Here is a 15,809-nt window from a genome sequence, read left to right on the forward strand (position 1 = left end):
TTCCACAATCAGTGGAAAGACTTTTTTCAGTTCTACGCATCTCTATCTTTTTTCACTGAATCCTGGCTATATTATTCTTGACTGTACAACTAAAGGTTTAGCTGTTTATTCAGTTTTATATCGGCCCATTTGTGCATAAAAAAGAAAAGGAATGTGATATTCAACAGGAAGATTTTCTAGAAAGTGATCAAGTTGTACAAACGACACAGCTCTGCTGTTGTGTGTGGAAGCTGCTTTATTATGCTTGCTTTTTTGTTTCTGATACACAATAAAATAATAAATACCCCTTTCTTAAGCTGTAAAAGCAAACAGTAGCTGTATATCATAGGTAGAAGTGTTTCAAAATGCGCTTGATGTGGTCAGTTTCCGCATAGGTTTAGTGGTAGAGAGACTTGTCTGCTTTGTTTGTTCCCTTCCTAAAGTGAAAGAAACAAAAGAAAGAGTGATGAACAGATAAAAAAATAGCATTGAATCAGGAAATCTTCTTGTTATTTGAGATAAACATTTGTCTTACTCCAGACGAGGCTGTTTAGGTTGTCCCCAAGCAGGTAGAGCAAGGTCACCACAGACATGTTAAAAAAGAAGAAACCGACCAGACCAGCAGTGCTGAAGTGACCAAGAAGAGGATACACCCAGATTCCCACGGACAAATACACCCATATAATCCTGCAGAATATGCATAAAGGAGAGAGAGCAAAAGAGTTTTCATGTTCATTTTGAGTTGTTGGTTGGTCTTGCCCTGTCTTGTCCTAAAGAAAGAACATGAGTCATGTTTTTTCACAGCTTTTATGTACTAATATTTGTAATAACTTTAAGAGAAAAACAGCAGAATGATAATTAAAGACAAACTTATCAGGAACAGTCTATGTTTGGGGTTTGTTCTGTCAAACACACACAAAGAGCTGCAGGCTGTATTACCCTACGTGACCTATGACAGCTTAACCCCTGAAGCTGTCTGCATTTTGTTAACTTCTGCACACTGAAGCCAACGACAAGTACGAACTAGTTACAGCAGCGGCACATTTACACACTACTGCACTTTCAACCACACTAAGATTTATGCCAGTATGTATTCTGCTTCTTATTTTTATTATTTAATCGAGAATAAATGCTGTTAATGCCCATAATAGTTCACACAAGCTTCTAATATATTAGCTGACTCAACACTTACCAGGACAGATAGCCCAAGCCCACAACTCCCAGTGCTGCCAGTGCATGTTTAGTCTGTGGGTAAGTGTGAGGCTGCACCAGCACTTCTCCAAGCAAAATAGGGAGGACAAATGTGTGCTGAGAAAACAGTGGAGACATAAAAGCTCATGACAGTGAAGTTTGCTTGAATTACAGTGAAAGTTAGAAGGAAAAACGAATAATAAAATACAAACCATGGCGTGGTTTATCCAAGGAGGGAAGAAGGTATCAATAGTAGCTGGGTAGACTAATTCTCTGTCATAGGCAAAGATCGTCCAGAAAAGTACAACAACAAACTAAAAACAAGGAAAAAAAAAAAAAAAGTAGAAAACAGAGTTTGAGCAAAGCGTTATAAATGTTTTGTGATATAAAAATATACATTCTTTGCTAAATACATTGCTCACCATGCCAACAGGGAAACCAAAAACAGAAAAGAGGAGGTCTTTGCATCTATTCAGGGTGCTCTCTGCCTTTTTCTCTGGCTGAAGATCATTCACTGCTGCCAGTCCAAAGAAGACCATTTGTAGTAACTGAAATATTACCAGTAACGTCATTTATTCACTTCTACAACATACAACACAATATTTTACCACAGTTTTCCCTTCTAATGTGCTCACCAAGTTCAGAAAAGTGAGATACTTCCATGGTCCTCCATACACAAAGATCCCTGCAGGTAACTCCTCTCCATCCTTTGCAGCCAGAGATTTAACAATAAAAGCGTACCAACTGAATGCAGAGATGTGGAAAACTATCGCAAGTGTTGAAGTCATTGTTAATTATCCCTATAAGGCAATAAAATTAAATTTAAGAGAAAAACCAATCTTCAAAATGTAGCCCAAGTTTTCCCTTCAGATGTGTGCTACTTCAGGCAGTGCAGCTCTTTAAAGATTAGTGGTTCAGTGCAAGCTTATTAAGATATTGTAAGCAGCGGAGGGAAAGTGACATTTCTAGACAAGAGGCCCACTGTTTCTTATGAAACATGGGAGATCTTCTTTCATAATCAACACACTGTGGCATGTGACTGGATAGGGAATTAATTCACAGTGGGGGTTTAATCTGTTACATACTGTTTTGCAAGAGAAGCTACAGGTAATTGGGTTCATATATTCTATTTGGACTAACACTACATGGTTTACAGGTTGATTCCGAGTTGTCATTATGCATCTTGACTGTAGAATTTTCCTTTACGGGCCACACTCAAGTTTATTGAGCTAATTATCATAATACATGGCAAATACATGACAGCCAGAACGCAACTCTGTCACCAAAAGTGTTCAGACTGTGCAAACCATTAGTCAAAATAGAGTTAAGCCATACATTAAAACAGTTAAAAGACATAGAGAACACATCAAAGGTAGAAAACACTACACTGATCTTTCCTGCTGTATAGATTGATTCACTAAGTCAATTTCATTTCAGAAAAAAAATTAATGTTTCTTATTTAAAAATCCTTAACTCAGAAATGTAAAGGCTTTCATATATCTATTTTCAATTTTTGTACTATGATGAGAAGAAAAATATTAATTTATTTGTCCAGCAGGAGGATATTTGGCCTGAAGGTGGTGTTAGAAGAAAGGCTAAGGTCTGACACCTCCATGAATGTTAGATTGAAGGTGCAGCTACCTGTGCAGTCTGCAGGATGATGCATTCAGGTACGACTTTTAAAGACACGTTCTTGGATAAAACAGATTTCTCTTTATCAGCATTATCAATAACATTTAGTCCAATCTACTTCACACTTGATGCATTCAAATTTTGAGGATCAAAGTGACCAAACTGCCCAGTTTAAGGTCATAACCTAAGTAAAATCAACGTAATGAAGAAGCTATCTCATAGCATCCTAACAGGAACTGCTTAATCAAAAATCAATAACCTATAATGTTTGATGCTTTGATGTTTTTTTCCAGACAAAATTAATTTATTAAAAAAGAACACACAACGTTGATAGTCTTAAATCTGAGGTGGAGATTAATATTTACAGAAGCTGTCACATTAATTACCATTAATCCTGAAGAAATGTCTAATTACATTAAATGCACCAGTTTTTTTTTTTTTTTACCTGTATCATTTCCTTCTTTGGTTTAGAAGCAGCAGCCATTAAACAATCTATTTTAAAAAAGTTTATTTACAAATAGCAAGTGTCAATAAGGGAAATTATCATAAATCTGTAAAAACAATGACTTTACAGCACAGCTTTAGAGGTCTTTATGTACAGATTTGTATTGGTTTTACTGTGCAAGGTCAGTTTTCATTTCAAATTTACAGAATCAGGAAATCACAAGAAGCAAATGACAAACATACCAATTTAAGCTTTGATTCGCATTGAAAAAATATGAACTATGTTGCTCTGAGTTGCCTTTAATCCAATCAAAATGAACTCCTATAAAATCTTACTGTATAATTAAAGTTATTAATTCTGTTGGTACATAATGTCTAAGTCACTGTCTTGATTCAACCCCTAGTTTCTTCTTTTTATTTGTATCAATTCAATTTTTAAAGATTATAAAATCATTGCTGAGTTATTTTTAAGGATGCCATTTTAACATCCACTTGTTTCACAAATATACATGAACCTATCAGCATCTTGTTTAATGTGGCTGTGAAAAACGAGAGAACTACAGTAATTTACCATTTTTAAAACTCTTGACACCTTCAGGTTTTCTTTTACGCTTGAACATGTCTTACAACCGCAGCCATTGTTGTCAGTGCTGTGATAAAAAAAAAGCAAAGACACATAAATGACCTGCTGAACTCATTGCACTTCACCCATACAGTCAGTAAAACATGTCTGATCAAACACATCGTCCACGTTGTGGTTCACACGTTCACACTTGATGATACGACGAGATGGAGGTCCTTTGTTGAACATCACACACGTGACTGGAACAGCTTTGCATACTTTTCTTTTTACTGATGGTACTTTTACCCTGTAAAGTTCAGTGAATCTGACACTTCTCCCAACTCTTCTGAACATAATAAACTTTGTTTGCAGAGAACTCCCTTGAAAACGTAAGAAAATGTCATTTTAAACACTGTAGAGGTGTCAGTTCTTGCAACATACGCTTTATCCTCTTGATTGTCTCTTAATCACATCTAAGGCGCCATCTGTTAAAATGAGAGACACAAAACTACTTACTACAGAGGTAACCAAATGTTTATGCAAAGTAGTGACAATAACAAAGAAGGTTGTATACTTATACCTCAAAACGGCTGTAAACTTTCCTCTCCTTCCTCATGCTCTGGATCCTTTCCAGCAGCTTCTCACGGTCCTGAGTCGACTTAGGCGGCCCCCTGCTAAGTGTCCTGAACCCTCTTTGTTGCTCTTTTTTGGCGTTTTTGTCAGCTTCGTCTTCTTTCTCGTCATCAGTGACAGGAGACTCTTTAGCGGCCTCACTCCGGTTTTGACAGTTGGCAGAAATCTGCTCTAGAAGCAGCTTCGTGTCGTCTCGGAGGTTGCTGCTTGAGAGCACGTTGGCCGTGGAGGAGTGGTAGCGAGACTGGCTTGATTTCGGCTGTTTGAATGGTATCTCTGTGTGTTCGGAGCAGTTACTTGGCTTGACCTGGTCATTTATTTTTTCACAGCTAACAGATTCTTCGGTGCTTACTTTATTGCTTTTATTTATGTCCTCCAGATTATCAGATTTTTTCTCACCAGTGACCACTAATTCAGGCTCTATGATACTACTTCCTGTCGGCACAGGTGTCTCTGATGCCTGGCTTTCACATGTTAAAGTTTTGCATGGCAAATCAAGCTCTGCTGGTGCTTTTGAGGCAGAATCAGTTGGGATGCTTGGTGATTGTGTTGATGGGTAAACTAGAGATTCATCTGATTCTTGCTCCGTTTGGCTGGAAATGAAAGTTTGATCTGAGACACTGACTGCTGCACACATGTCAGTTTCTGTCTTTTCAATTTCAGGGGACAAAAGTGATTTTTCTGACTCAGTCAGAGGAGTTATAGAGACTGTTGCTGCAGGTGCATCAGAGTCTGTCAGGTTGAGGTGGTGTGGAGGGGTAGCTTGGATTGGTGTGTCTTGAGGAGTTGTTCCTGACAGGGATGTATTTGGAGTAACATCTGAACTGACATTTGAGCTTGTTTCTGAATCCAAAGGTTTAGGTGGAGTTTCTGCAGGGGTAGTTATAACAGTAATAGCCTCTTGTAAAGAAGCTTCAGAGATTGAACTTTCTGGACCAGATATAAGTAAACCTGACTCAGGTGGAGCAAGGTTAAGCTTGGGAGATGTGCTATCAGCCATAATATCCTTAGATGGTCCAAGAGTGTCACACTCCTCTACAGCAGGTAATCCAGAACCATCTTTTTCTGATTCAGAAACATTTTTCTCTGATGCTTCTACTGAATATGTTGCAGAAAACTCTTCACAGCTTGTCTCTGTGGTGGACTGTGATAAGGATGCTTTTGGCTCTGGACCCGCACCATTTGTGTCAGGAAAAATCTTAGATTCCAAATGAGTAGCGTCAGCTTCTGGGGGGGTCTCACAGATCTGCAACTGGGGAACAAAGTCTAGACCAGTTAGGTTGCTCAGATCATCGTCGGATTTTTGTGAAGTTTCTTCAGCTGATAGGGGGGACTCTTGCAGTAAGGTGCTGACAGAGTCCTGAGCTTCAATGTTGTCAATGTTTAGGGAAAATTTACTGGGAGAATGGGTTGAGCCGGAATCTCCTGAGATAGTGTTAGAGAATGATACCTCTGCTGTGGTGGAAGGAATGATCTGTGTACCAGAATGTTGCAGAGAATGTTGAGACCAGCTTTGCTCTACTAGGTTGGAGCTTAATCCTGATCCATCGTCTGGTCCAGATGGCACCGGAGAAGTGTAGATGCTGGGCTCTAACTGTACTGATGTAGGATTTTGAGGGTAAATATCCAACACGAAAGATGGTGGAACCTCCACCGACCTGGAACAGACTGAAATTGACGCCTCTGAGGTAGAACTAAGTCCTGGGCTTTCTCTTTCATCAATATCTTGTGCAACAGATGAGACATTAGTCGGAGTAGCATTTGTTGGTGTAGGTGGATTAATACTCTCTGTGACAGGAGATACAGACAGTGCTGTGTCATTTGGTGATTTACTCCAAGAGAGCTTTCGTTCTGCAGAAACAGGAAGTCTTGCTACTGACTCATTGTCCGACTCTATCATCTCTGAATCAGCTGGATCTTTGGCTTCTTGTGCACTGCAGCTTTGGGGAGTTTTGGAATCACCAGTGGCAACACTGTCCTTGTCGGCAATGTCATTTGTGTCTAAAGACAGAGCAGCTGACTCACGCGCTTCTGTGGATGTCATCTCTGTTGGACTCTGTGCAGCAGCATTTTTTACTAATAATCCCTCAGACACTGAAGCAAAGCTTTCTGAAGTTTCGTTTGGAGCAGGTTTTTCTTTCTGGGAAGTAGAATTGCTTTTAAGATCAGGTGGTGGTTTCATCGGTGCCTTCTCTTTTCTCTTTTCATCTTCTGTAGCTTTAGCAGCTCTGCGTTTTGCAGCCAACTCTTTGAAAAACATGAGCCTCTGATCTGGATCATTCATATCTACATAAAATGCGCTTGTCAGTAAAGGTTTAGGTGGTTGTACTGGTTGATCAGTTTTGGGCAGCTCAGCTTCAGAGGGTTTAGACTGAGCAGCTGATGGTGAAATATTATCTGGCTTCATATCAGGCAGTTTTAATGGCTCTTGGGCCTCAGGGTTTTCTGAAATATCTTCTGAATGTTCCTCCTTTGATGACTCTTTATCATCTGCTTTAGAAGTTTCCATAGATGAGTTATCAAAAGTGCTTGACTTAATTGACTGACTCCATTCAAAAGGTTCTCTTGCAGCAGACCTTCTTTGCCCCAAAGCACGAGAGACAAAGGGGAGTTTCGTCAGTTCAGTTTCATTTTTTTCACTTTGCTCATCACTTTGATCAGTGGAAGTGGTTTCTTGAGAAGTCTGTGACTGATCCAGAGAGCTGAAAATGAGAGAAGATCTCAACCTGGAGCTCCTTTGCACTGCAGCACTGTAATTCCTTTTGAAAGAGTCATCCCTTCGAAGCACACTGGTTTTTGGTTCTTTTGGTTCTGCTTCCTCCATCTTTTCTCCTTCAGTTTTAGAAAATGTTTCACAGGGTCTCTGTGTTGTCTTGGTTTCTGATGCTACTGTAGGCGGTTCGTCCTGCGATTTCTTTGGCTGCTCCAGAGTGGTGGTTTTGGCATAACTTGGCATCTGGCTTGCCCTGGGTATTGCAGGAACTTTGAACTCTCGAACATTGGGTATTTTGGGAACAACAAAATCTATGGCTGGTGCAGTTTGCTGTATGGGATTCGGTGCCTGAGGATCTGGTGCCTGAGGTGGTGCCAATGGCAGCCCTTCTTCTGCAGGAGCTTCATATGCACTGAGGAATGAGCTAATCCTCCAGTCTCTCAACCCCCGTTTCACCATAGGATCTTTGCGATCAGTGGTAGGATCTAGGAAAAACTGTTTCTGATCAGCTGAGCTTGAAGGGGGTGGGGAGGTCTGACAGACATATGGCTGGGCTACATTTAGTCTTGTGGGGTAGGATGAACTAAACGGTAAATCTGCGGCAGGTTGTAATTTCTCTGAGCTCTGATCAAAGTCCAGTTTTCTGGTAGATGATAAATAGTTAAAAACAGGGTCAAAGTTATCAGGTGGTTGCACATCCTGTGTTAAACCTGGCTCAGAGTATTGGTCTGCTGAATAATAGTCTTGATTCCAGAACTTGTCGTAGCCGCTGTAATCTGTCCCTTGCCCCCTTTGAAAAGGCTTTCCTTGGGGTTCGAAGTCTGGCATTCCCTGTTGCTGCAGGAATGGGAGGGAGTATCTACCCTGGACACCTTCGGCATAAGAATGCCGTTTATAGGCGGGATTATCCATCATGGCAATCCTGGAGAGGCCCGGATCAAAACAAGGATCCAAGCGAGACTGCTGTGGTGCATATTTACCGTACATCTCTGCAGGGCCGCGAAGAGATTCCTGCCTTTTAAGAGCCATCACCCTCCAGTCAGCATCCATTCGCTCATCACTGGAATGTCTTGCCCACTCATCAGAATGACTGATGTCCAGTGGTGATGTCCACTTTTTAGGCTCTCTGTACAGTGAAGTTCTTGTATTTGGGTACTGTCTCTTATACAAAATGCTTAAATCCTCCATTGGAGCGAGTGCATTTTCAGTCACCAGCGGCTGTGACTGAGCAAACAGAATCCGAAACTCCTCATCAAATGTCGTCACAAGCTGTCCGAGGAACAGGTGTGCCATGCAGCGGTGCAGCTTCTCAAAAGACCACATGAAGCTGGACAAAGAAAACAATAGATGTTGTTAGTTTTTCTATGAAAAGAAACAATCATGAAAAATAAGATTTTGAAAATTTGAAATGGCCCTACCTGTAATTCCCACTCAGCACAGCCCTGCAATCAGTCAGCAAGAAGCGATCCATCACCTGACCTTTGAAGGATTTCCCTGAGCGGCATTGATACGTGCTGCCAGACACTGTTCTCACACATAAACTCTGCAAGACACACAACATAGTCAGAAAATGCTGACACAACAATTTCTAGTCATGTCTTTAGACCACTTTCTAAGCTAGGTGGCAGTATTGCATTAGCTCTGCCAGACGTGGCAATGCTAATGCTACTATATGCAGTGATTTCTATAAAACAGGATAAACACTAATAAACAACCATTTATGTGTTAATGTGTTAGCTTCCAAAATGCAGTTAAATTAAAAAAGAAAATCCGTACTCACTTGAATGCTCTGCAGATCTACTCTACAGTTGGACGCCATGTTTATAAAGTGATGTGCATTCTGCTCATCGAGCAGGATGTAGACAGCAACATTTCTCATGGCAGCATTGAGGATATCCGCAAACATGTCAACATCAGTAAACATGTCCATCACTATGGCAATGACCTGAGGAGATGAGAGCCAAAAATAACACAAAAGTGAAAACAAACATTCCACTTCAGATTGAACCATCAGACAAAGAAAAGCTTCTGTGATGGAGGGAAGGGACAGATCAACCTGTTGAGCGTTCTTGATAAGTCGTCGGGCCTGCTCCTTGATGCTCGGCATGTCCGGCTCAGGGGGGTTAATCAGAGTGGTGACCTCTGTGGGTCCGAGGAAAGGATTCAGCTGAGGCCAGCCAAGGTCCAAACCGGGCACATCCAGGTCAGAGTGAAGGGGCCAGTAAGTACCAGAAGAACCATCTGCCCCAGTCTCTAGAAAAGGCTGCTCAGGCTCGTTGCTCTGCCTGGGAACCTGAACAGAGCTCTGAATGTACTGAATTTCAGATGTTGATAAAAAATCTACAACATCTGCTTTTTGGAGGAACTGATAGTAGCCTTCCAAATCCTCTTCAACCAGCGCATCAATAGCCAAGCGGTACTCTTCCCGATAGTGGGGAGGGAGGTAGTTGGGGTCAAGGGGGTTATCCCCAGCCGAGGAGCACTGAGAACGACGCGCCATCCTGTTGTTTCAGGAGAAAACAGGACAATAGTTAAAAATTTGTGGAAGTACAAGTTATTTTCACACCACAGTATCGATATATGTACTCACAAACAAAAAAAATCCCTCCAGGTTGAGCTAAAAAATAAATAAATAAATAAATAAATAAAAATTGGCAATCGATAAAAGTATGCTATTTTTCTTTGTTTTGCATGATAGAGCACTATCTAACTTTAGATTTGGGATAGTTTCATAATCTAAACATGACAGATAAGTGCAAAATCGTGGTAGTTATTCTTAATTTTATGTACTAAAATAAAAGAAGAAATAAAGAAGGAATAAAGTAAGAAATAAAAGATGTTATCATTGGGTTTGTGTGATATGTTAAGTCTTATTTTGAAGAAATACAGAACATGCTGGGAGGGGCTCTGGCTTGAAAATCAATGACTGCTTCCAAAAAAACAAAAAAAAAGTTTTAATATAAGAAAAACAACAACAAAGTAATCTTCAGTCCTTGGATATGGCGTTACCAAACAATCTCATCACATGTCACTGAGCAGAGATCATTGTGCTCAGAGATATCGCCTTTATCTCTAGATCTGCTACAATATGAAAAAAGGAACAATGAAAAAAAGGGAAGATGGAATCTAACCACAGGATAAATGCTTATGGGTGTGGCTCCTCCTTCTGGCCAAAAGTCTCCATTTCTAATGTGAAGTCTCATGTGTCAGAAATGGGGAAAAGAACACTGAGAAAATGCACTTGATATATCATTTAAAAGAAAAACTAACACATTTCTGTAAAATAATAATAATAATAAAAAAATAAAAAAAATAAAAAAGTTGGTATTTTAGCAAAAGTTGGTATTTCTACAAAAAAAAAACATCGAGACTGAGACGTCAGCAAACTTCAAAACAGCCGCTTGTGCTGCGGCTCATCCATATGTTCCGCCACAAACGCCTTTATATTCTGTAATAAGCCATTTATTACCACACAGGCCAAAAGTGGAAAACTCACCCCGCTGATGTTTGCTCGTCAAGCTTCGCTTCGGTTCAACTTTCCGCCGGTCATCTTCCCTTCCTCGCCGTGTTTTCTCCTCACAGCTATGTCGCGCTCCGTGGCCAGGTGGGACCTGCTGGAAGTTTTTTGGTTACATTGCCTTTGTCCCCCACCACCCAGCTAAACCAGTTTACTGTCATGCTTGAGGCATGCTGGCTTGATACTTTGAGACAGAGAGCACACGACAGAAAAAAAATCTGCTGTCGACAAAATCCCGTCGCCCCGCCCCGCCTCGACTGGAGCTTCAGTTTCTCCTCAGCAGCTGTGTGTGTGTGTGTGTGTGTGTGTGTGTGTGTGTGTGTGTGTGTGTGTGTGTGTGTGTGTGAGTGTGTGTGTGTTTGTGTGTGTGTGGCGCGCGTGTATTGCCCGTCCCGAGGCAGCTGAACTCCGCATGTCTGTTATCTCACTATTGACCCTCCGACTGAGTAAACTACTGCTATTATCAGCAGCTCGGTGGCTAATTAACCCTCCATGGTTCATAAAATCCCTAATATCAAGATGGGCTTGTCCCAAAACTTAATTGTAGTTTTCTATTTTTATCCTCTTCTCGTTGACATTTTGGTTTTAAACTGTGTTGATCTTTAAAAATGAAAGCATGTCTATGAAAACAATAGCCTTTAACTCTTTCATGCATGAATTATTTAAAAAAAAAGTGCCACGTGTTTTTTTTACAGACATGTAGAGTTATACTTTTTTTTTATTCCTTAATCTTATTTAACTTTTTGTTTAATTTATGCTGATATATTCTCCAAAAATATTGTTTTCATGTTTCTATGATATGAATATACTATTAAAATATAGCTGTATCATTTTTCTTTACTGTTTATTCTTAAAGCAACAATATATATGTGTACACATACAGTATATATTCTACAGTGAGTGGCAGTGTATTGGATAACTCAGCTCATTGACGCCCACTGGCAAATATACAAATATACCATCTTCACAATATACCAGAAAACAGCTGTCAAAAGCATGTCTACTGTAGGAGAAAACAGTGCTGCATTACAGTGAAGTTAAAGGCCATTCCTCCCCGACTCAAAGACTCAGTGTGACATTGTTGTTTCTTAACTAAGTTAATTTAGTTATTTACTGGATTACCATAGCAACAAGAGCAACCGACATTTTGGTATTTGAGCTCAGTTATCAGTATAAACAAAACCATGATAACAAACAGTGAGAGGATGTAATAAAGTACTTTAGTAGGAAGTAATAGTAAAATATAGTAATATAATTTTTATAGACCGCATATGTATCAGCAGAAAATATTACAATTTCACTTGATTTACTTGCCAGATTAATTTAATTTAATTTAATTTAATTTAATTTAATTTAATTTAATTTAATTTAAAATATGCATTAAAATAAATTAAATTAAAGAAAATAAATAAATTAAACCCAATTAAATAAAAATAATATTAAAATTAATATTGAAATTTAATTTAAAAATATTTTTGGTTGACAGTAAATTAAACTGAAGCTTGAAAATATGTTAAGGTTGTTTTTTTTTTATTTTATTTGGTTTTCATTTTCAGTATTTTTATGTATTTTTAACATTTTTTCATTTTTAAAACTAAAAAAATAACTAAAACTAATAATTGAGATCTACAGTTATGTATAATATATTAAGAAAATCATTTAAATCAGTGCACAAGTGATGGATCATTGCCCGGATGTGTCAAACAGTCATCCATCAGGCAGAAGATCTGTGGTTCTGACACTGAACCCCCAAATAAACACTCCATATAAATGGTGATTTATGTGCTTCAAACAGAGTAGTGCCTAATTTTACATTAAAAAAATCCCCTAATCATAATTAACTTGGTGGTGTAAGATAATGGTGGTTAAATATAATTCTTGAAGGCTGTAGAATTTACACCAGTTACTGTATTATACACAGAAAAAAGCTAGAGACATTTTCACTACAAAGACTAACTTACACAGAGGGTGTAATAGCACCTGTAAACAGCAGTCATCAGCATTTTGTTTAAACCAGTATGGTAACATTATAACAAAGAAAAAATATCCTCAAGTTAAAAAAAAAATCTTAAAAACAAACAGTGAGAGAGAATGATTACTGGAGAGTGTGCTTTGCTGTCTTTGATGAAAGGTCGAGTGGTATAAACAAAGAAGTAGAGCTTTGCTGGCCAACATTCCTACCGTATCTTCTTTTATTAACAATCACTCTTTTACCATTTATAATAGAGTGAATCTATTGCTACACTTGACCTGGATTTAATGTGTCTTGACTTTGTGAGCTTGCAAGAGTGTTTATGAAACCTAGCTTAGAACTTGGGTTAAGGCCAGCTGAGATTTCACACTAGGATCCTGCAGCCCATGTTTTGGTAAACCATGAAAGGAGAGCTATAGAGAGACCAAAACACAGAGCTTTTTCATGAAGCCTCGCTCTACTCTCAGACCTAAAATAGACATGTCAGAATAAAATATGATGCAACCAAACCAAAGGAAGTGAGGCAACTTAGCAGCTCAAGTGCAAACTTGAAGACAATCCTTCATTGTTCCTTTAGGCACCACCCAAGGCACACAGAGGAGTGGGACTCAAAACGTCAAATTTCATGTTCACTCCGTTCATACATAGTTGCTACACAACATACCATTAGGCAACATTCATTGTGGTACTTGTTTAACTCACATATATCAGAAAAACACACATTTGACATCTTAGCCTTTGCTTCTGTGATTGACAGCTTAGATTGGGCAGCAAGGACTTGGCCAAATGCTGAATCAAAGTTGTCGCAATACTACAGATTATCACCAAGAATATATGAACCATATGCACAGTGTGTACTGGATAGAGGTCATTTAGAAAACCTCTACAGCCTCTACATTCTCTGGTGTCAGATTTAAGAGATTTTACTGCACTTTTGTTTAAGACTTTGACAGGTTTTCCTGCAGATGGTTTTCTTTTGTTGCAGGGGGTAACTAAAGCAGATCCTTCAGTTTGATAGAGATTCAAAAGACCTTAAGGCTTCAACTGCATCCAGCTTTATGTGTGTCAAAAGTCAGAAACTTACAGCAATGCAGAGGTTGTCATGGAGAAAAATCAGATGACACACATGACTGAACATATTAGGTAGTTTATAACAATTACTCTGAATCATCCTTCAGCATTCGGATTAAGTGAGTGGATGACAGCAGTGGATTAAGTTAAAATGTTCTTTACGAATGTAAAGCTGTAGCTGACCACAAATATTCTACTCTTTAAAAGATAAACCAAAAGCACAACTTCATTTAGTGGGTGGGGCTCGACTGGTGCTGGCAGGTTGTATTTAATGTGGGCAAAAACCGTACATGTCTAAACCAATAATGGGTTTTAGGCACATTAACAAGATGGCTTCAGATATCTCAACTCTTTAATGGGTTACTATGAAACTCTGTGCAGGCATTTAAGATCACCAGAGGATCTTCTGACTTCTGCTTTGTTACTGCCATCATGTCATCTTGACATAGATTGTCATGCACTGAAATATTAGCATTACCTATCAGGATAAACTGCAGGCTAATAACTTTGTTGATCCACCTAATGTTTCATTTGTCAGCATCAAACCTGCAAAACTCAGACTTCCCCATCACTCTCAGGCATGCTTTGTATCAAATGCAAATTAGAAAATGCCATTATGTTAAAAGAACAAACTAAAATAAGAAATACGGAAAATATATCTGCTACATACAAATATTAGCATTGTGAATGTTCATGCTAATTAGCCAATTAGCATGCAAATAAAGTACAACGTGATAGATGGAAAGAAAGACTGTCAACTCATTCTCTTATTAAAAGCTGTTATAGAGGATACAGATTTAAAATGTAGTTTTTTCTATGAGTATTGCATTTATTACTAATCAGCAGTTCTGTGCTTTTTTTTCCCTCATTAATCTAGGAAAGTGTGCGTTTATATTTAGTCTCTGACATGTCTCAAGGCTGTTATCACGCTCATAAGGAGAGAGCGGAAACGGGAAGATAGTCTCAGGAAAGGAAGCATGGTGGTAAAAACAAAGGAAAGAGGAAGAGCAGTTACTGATGATGGAGGAGCACAGGAAGTCTAGCAGTTCTCAAGAAGCTGAGATTATGTTTCCCCAAAGAGAAGGTTGGGGATGCAAATTAGATTAAGTTGCTTCACTTGGTTGGACCAGAGTATCGCTTGTAATGTGCTAATAACTAGCCATGCACAAGTACTCAATGTCATCCTGAGTTTAAATTAGTCATGGACATGATTAAAATAGTATAGAAGAACTTTAATAGTAGACTTGGTTTTAGATGAATAGTCAATGCGTCAGATGCCACTGTCAACATTAGAGGAAAGACAAGCTCATCTATATTTGTCACTTGGAAAGGCCTTGACAAATTCCACACACGTTTGTATTCTCACAACACTTTGTGTCTCCAGGAGATACAGTATTTCTTTCAAGCATCTGCCATCGGGCTTGATGGTGATGATCACTCTGCAGCTCTGTCAGAAGAAGCTAATGGTGTCTGGCCAGAGATCATCACCTGTCTGGTGGAGAAAGGAGTGCACATAAACACATGGGTGAGACAAAAACCACACCAGTAGAAACAACATGCTCTCGTCATTGTAGTATGTATAGACACACATCTACACGAAGGTGTGGAATTGTTCCAGCGGAATAGTTGACTGTGTGTGGAGGCCATTTTGGGTCAGTTGTGAGTGAGCTGCCAGTGGATACCGAGCTTTTCCCACAGAGTAGATGTACTATTCAGCAGCAAATGTGCATGTAATTTGACTGTCAATGCCAACAGCAACACCGGGGAAGGTATTGTTTTTACCCTCTGAGAGTGTGTTGCCTGCTCTGGGAGACACCAGCTGTTGCACAAACTATGACAAAGGTGGGTATTTTGACAGGTCTGTATATGTCAGTCGGAGGACAGGTTTTACCCAAGCACTAGCTTCAAAAACTGAAAAATATTTGGTACAAACCTGGGTGCTAACCTGACATAATAATGAAAGTAAAGTTTAAAGATGGGTGTGGTCTGGGAAGTCATTGTTGTCACAGGTGATTTGAATCCACGATAAGTTTTTTTTCCCACACAGCTTTAAAATCCACTGTAGCCAGACTAAGGTTTGTGTTTCTATGCAGGT

The 15,809-nt window shown here is 39.2% G+C and overlaps 2 protein-coding genes across 4 annotated transcripts; both read right to left on the reverse strand.

Moving 5' to 3' along the window:
• Positions 1-488: 488 nt before the first annotated feature.
• On the reverse strand, positions 489-3,019 carry LOC121655412 (androgen-dependent TFPI-regulating protein). Its single transcript, XM_042010021.1, has 5 exons — positions 1,806-3,019; positions 1,593-1,718; positions 1,383-1,484; positions 1,172-1,287; positions 489-666 (listed from the first exon to the last, which is right to left on the reverse strand). Exons 1-5 carry the CDS (start codon positions 1,956-1,958, stop codon positions 489-491), a joined length of 675 nt encoding a protein of 224 aa, XP_041865955.1. The 5' UTR covers positions 1,959-3,019.
• A 276-nt stretch (positions 3,020-3,295) lies between these two features.
• On the reverse strand, positions 3,296-10,924 carry fam83ha (family with sequence similarity 83 member Ha). 3 transcript variants are annotated; one of them, XM_042010018.1, is made up of 7 exons: positions 10,651-10,924; positions 10,177-10,235; positions 9,211-9,658; positions 8,935-9,099; positions 8,573-8,697; positions 4,389-8,481; positions 3,296-4,293 (listed from the first exon to the last, which is right to left on the reverse strand). In XM_042010018.1, the coding sequence occupies exons 2-7, from the start codon at positions 10,179-10,181 to the stop codon at positions 4,282-4,284; spliced, it is 4,848 nt and encodes a 1,615-aa protein (XP_041865952.1). In that variant the 5' UTR covers positions 10,182-10,235; positions 10,651-10,924; the 3' UTR covers positions 3,296-4,281. The 3 variants fall into 3 exon arrangements, with proteins under 3 accessions (XP_041865952.1, XP_041865954.1, XP_041865953.1); XM_042010020.1 differs by lacking the exon at positions 10,177-10,235 and having other exon boundaries at positions 9,211-9,655; XM_042010019.1 differs by lacking the exon at positions 10,177-10,235.
• Between the last annotated feature and the right edge of the window lie 4,885 nt (positions 10,925-15,809).

This window comes from Melanotaenia boesemani, chromosome 16 (genome assembly GCF_017639745.1).
Source record: "Melanotaenia boesemani isolate fMelBoe1 chromosome 16, fMelBoe1.pri, whole genome shotgun sequence".
Classification (NCBI taxonomy): Eukaryota; Metazoa; Chordata; class Actinopteri; order Atheriniformes; family Melanotaeniidae; genus Melanotaenia; species Melanotaenia boesemani.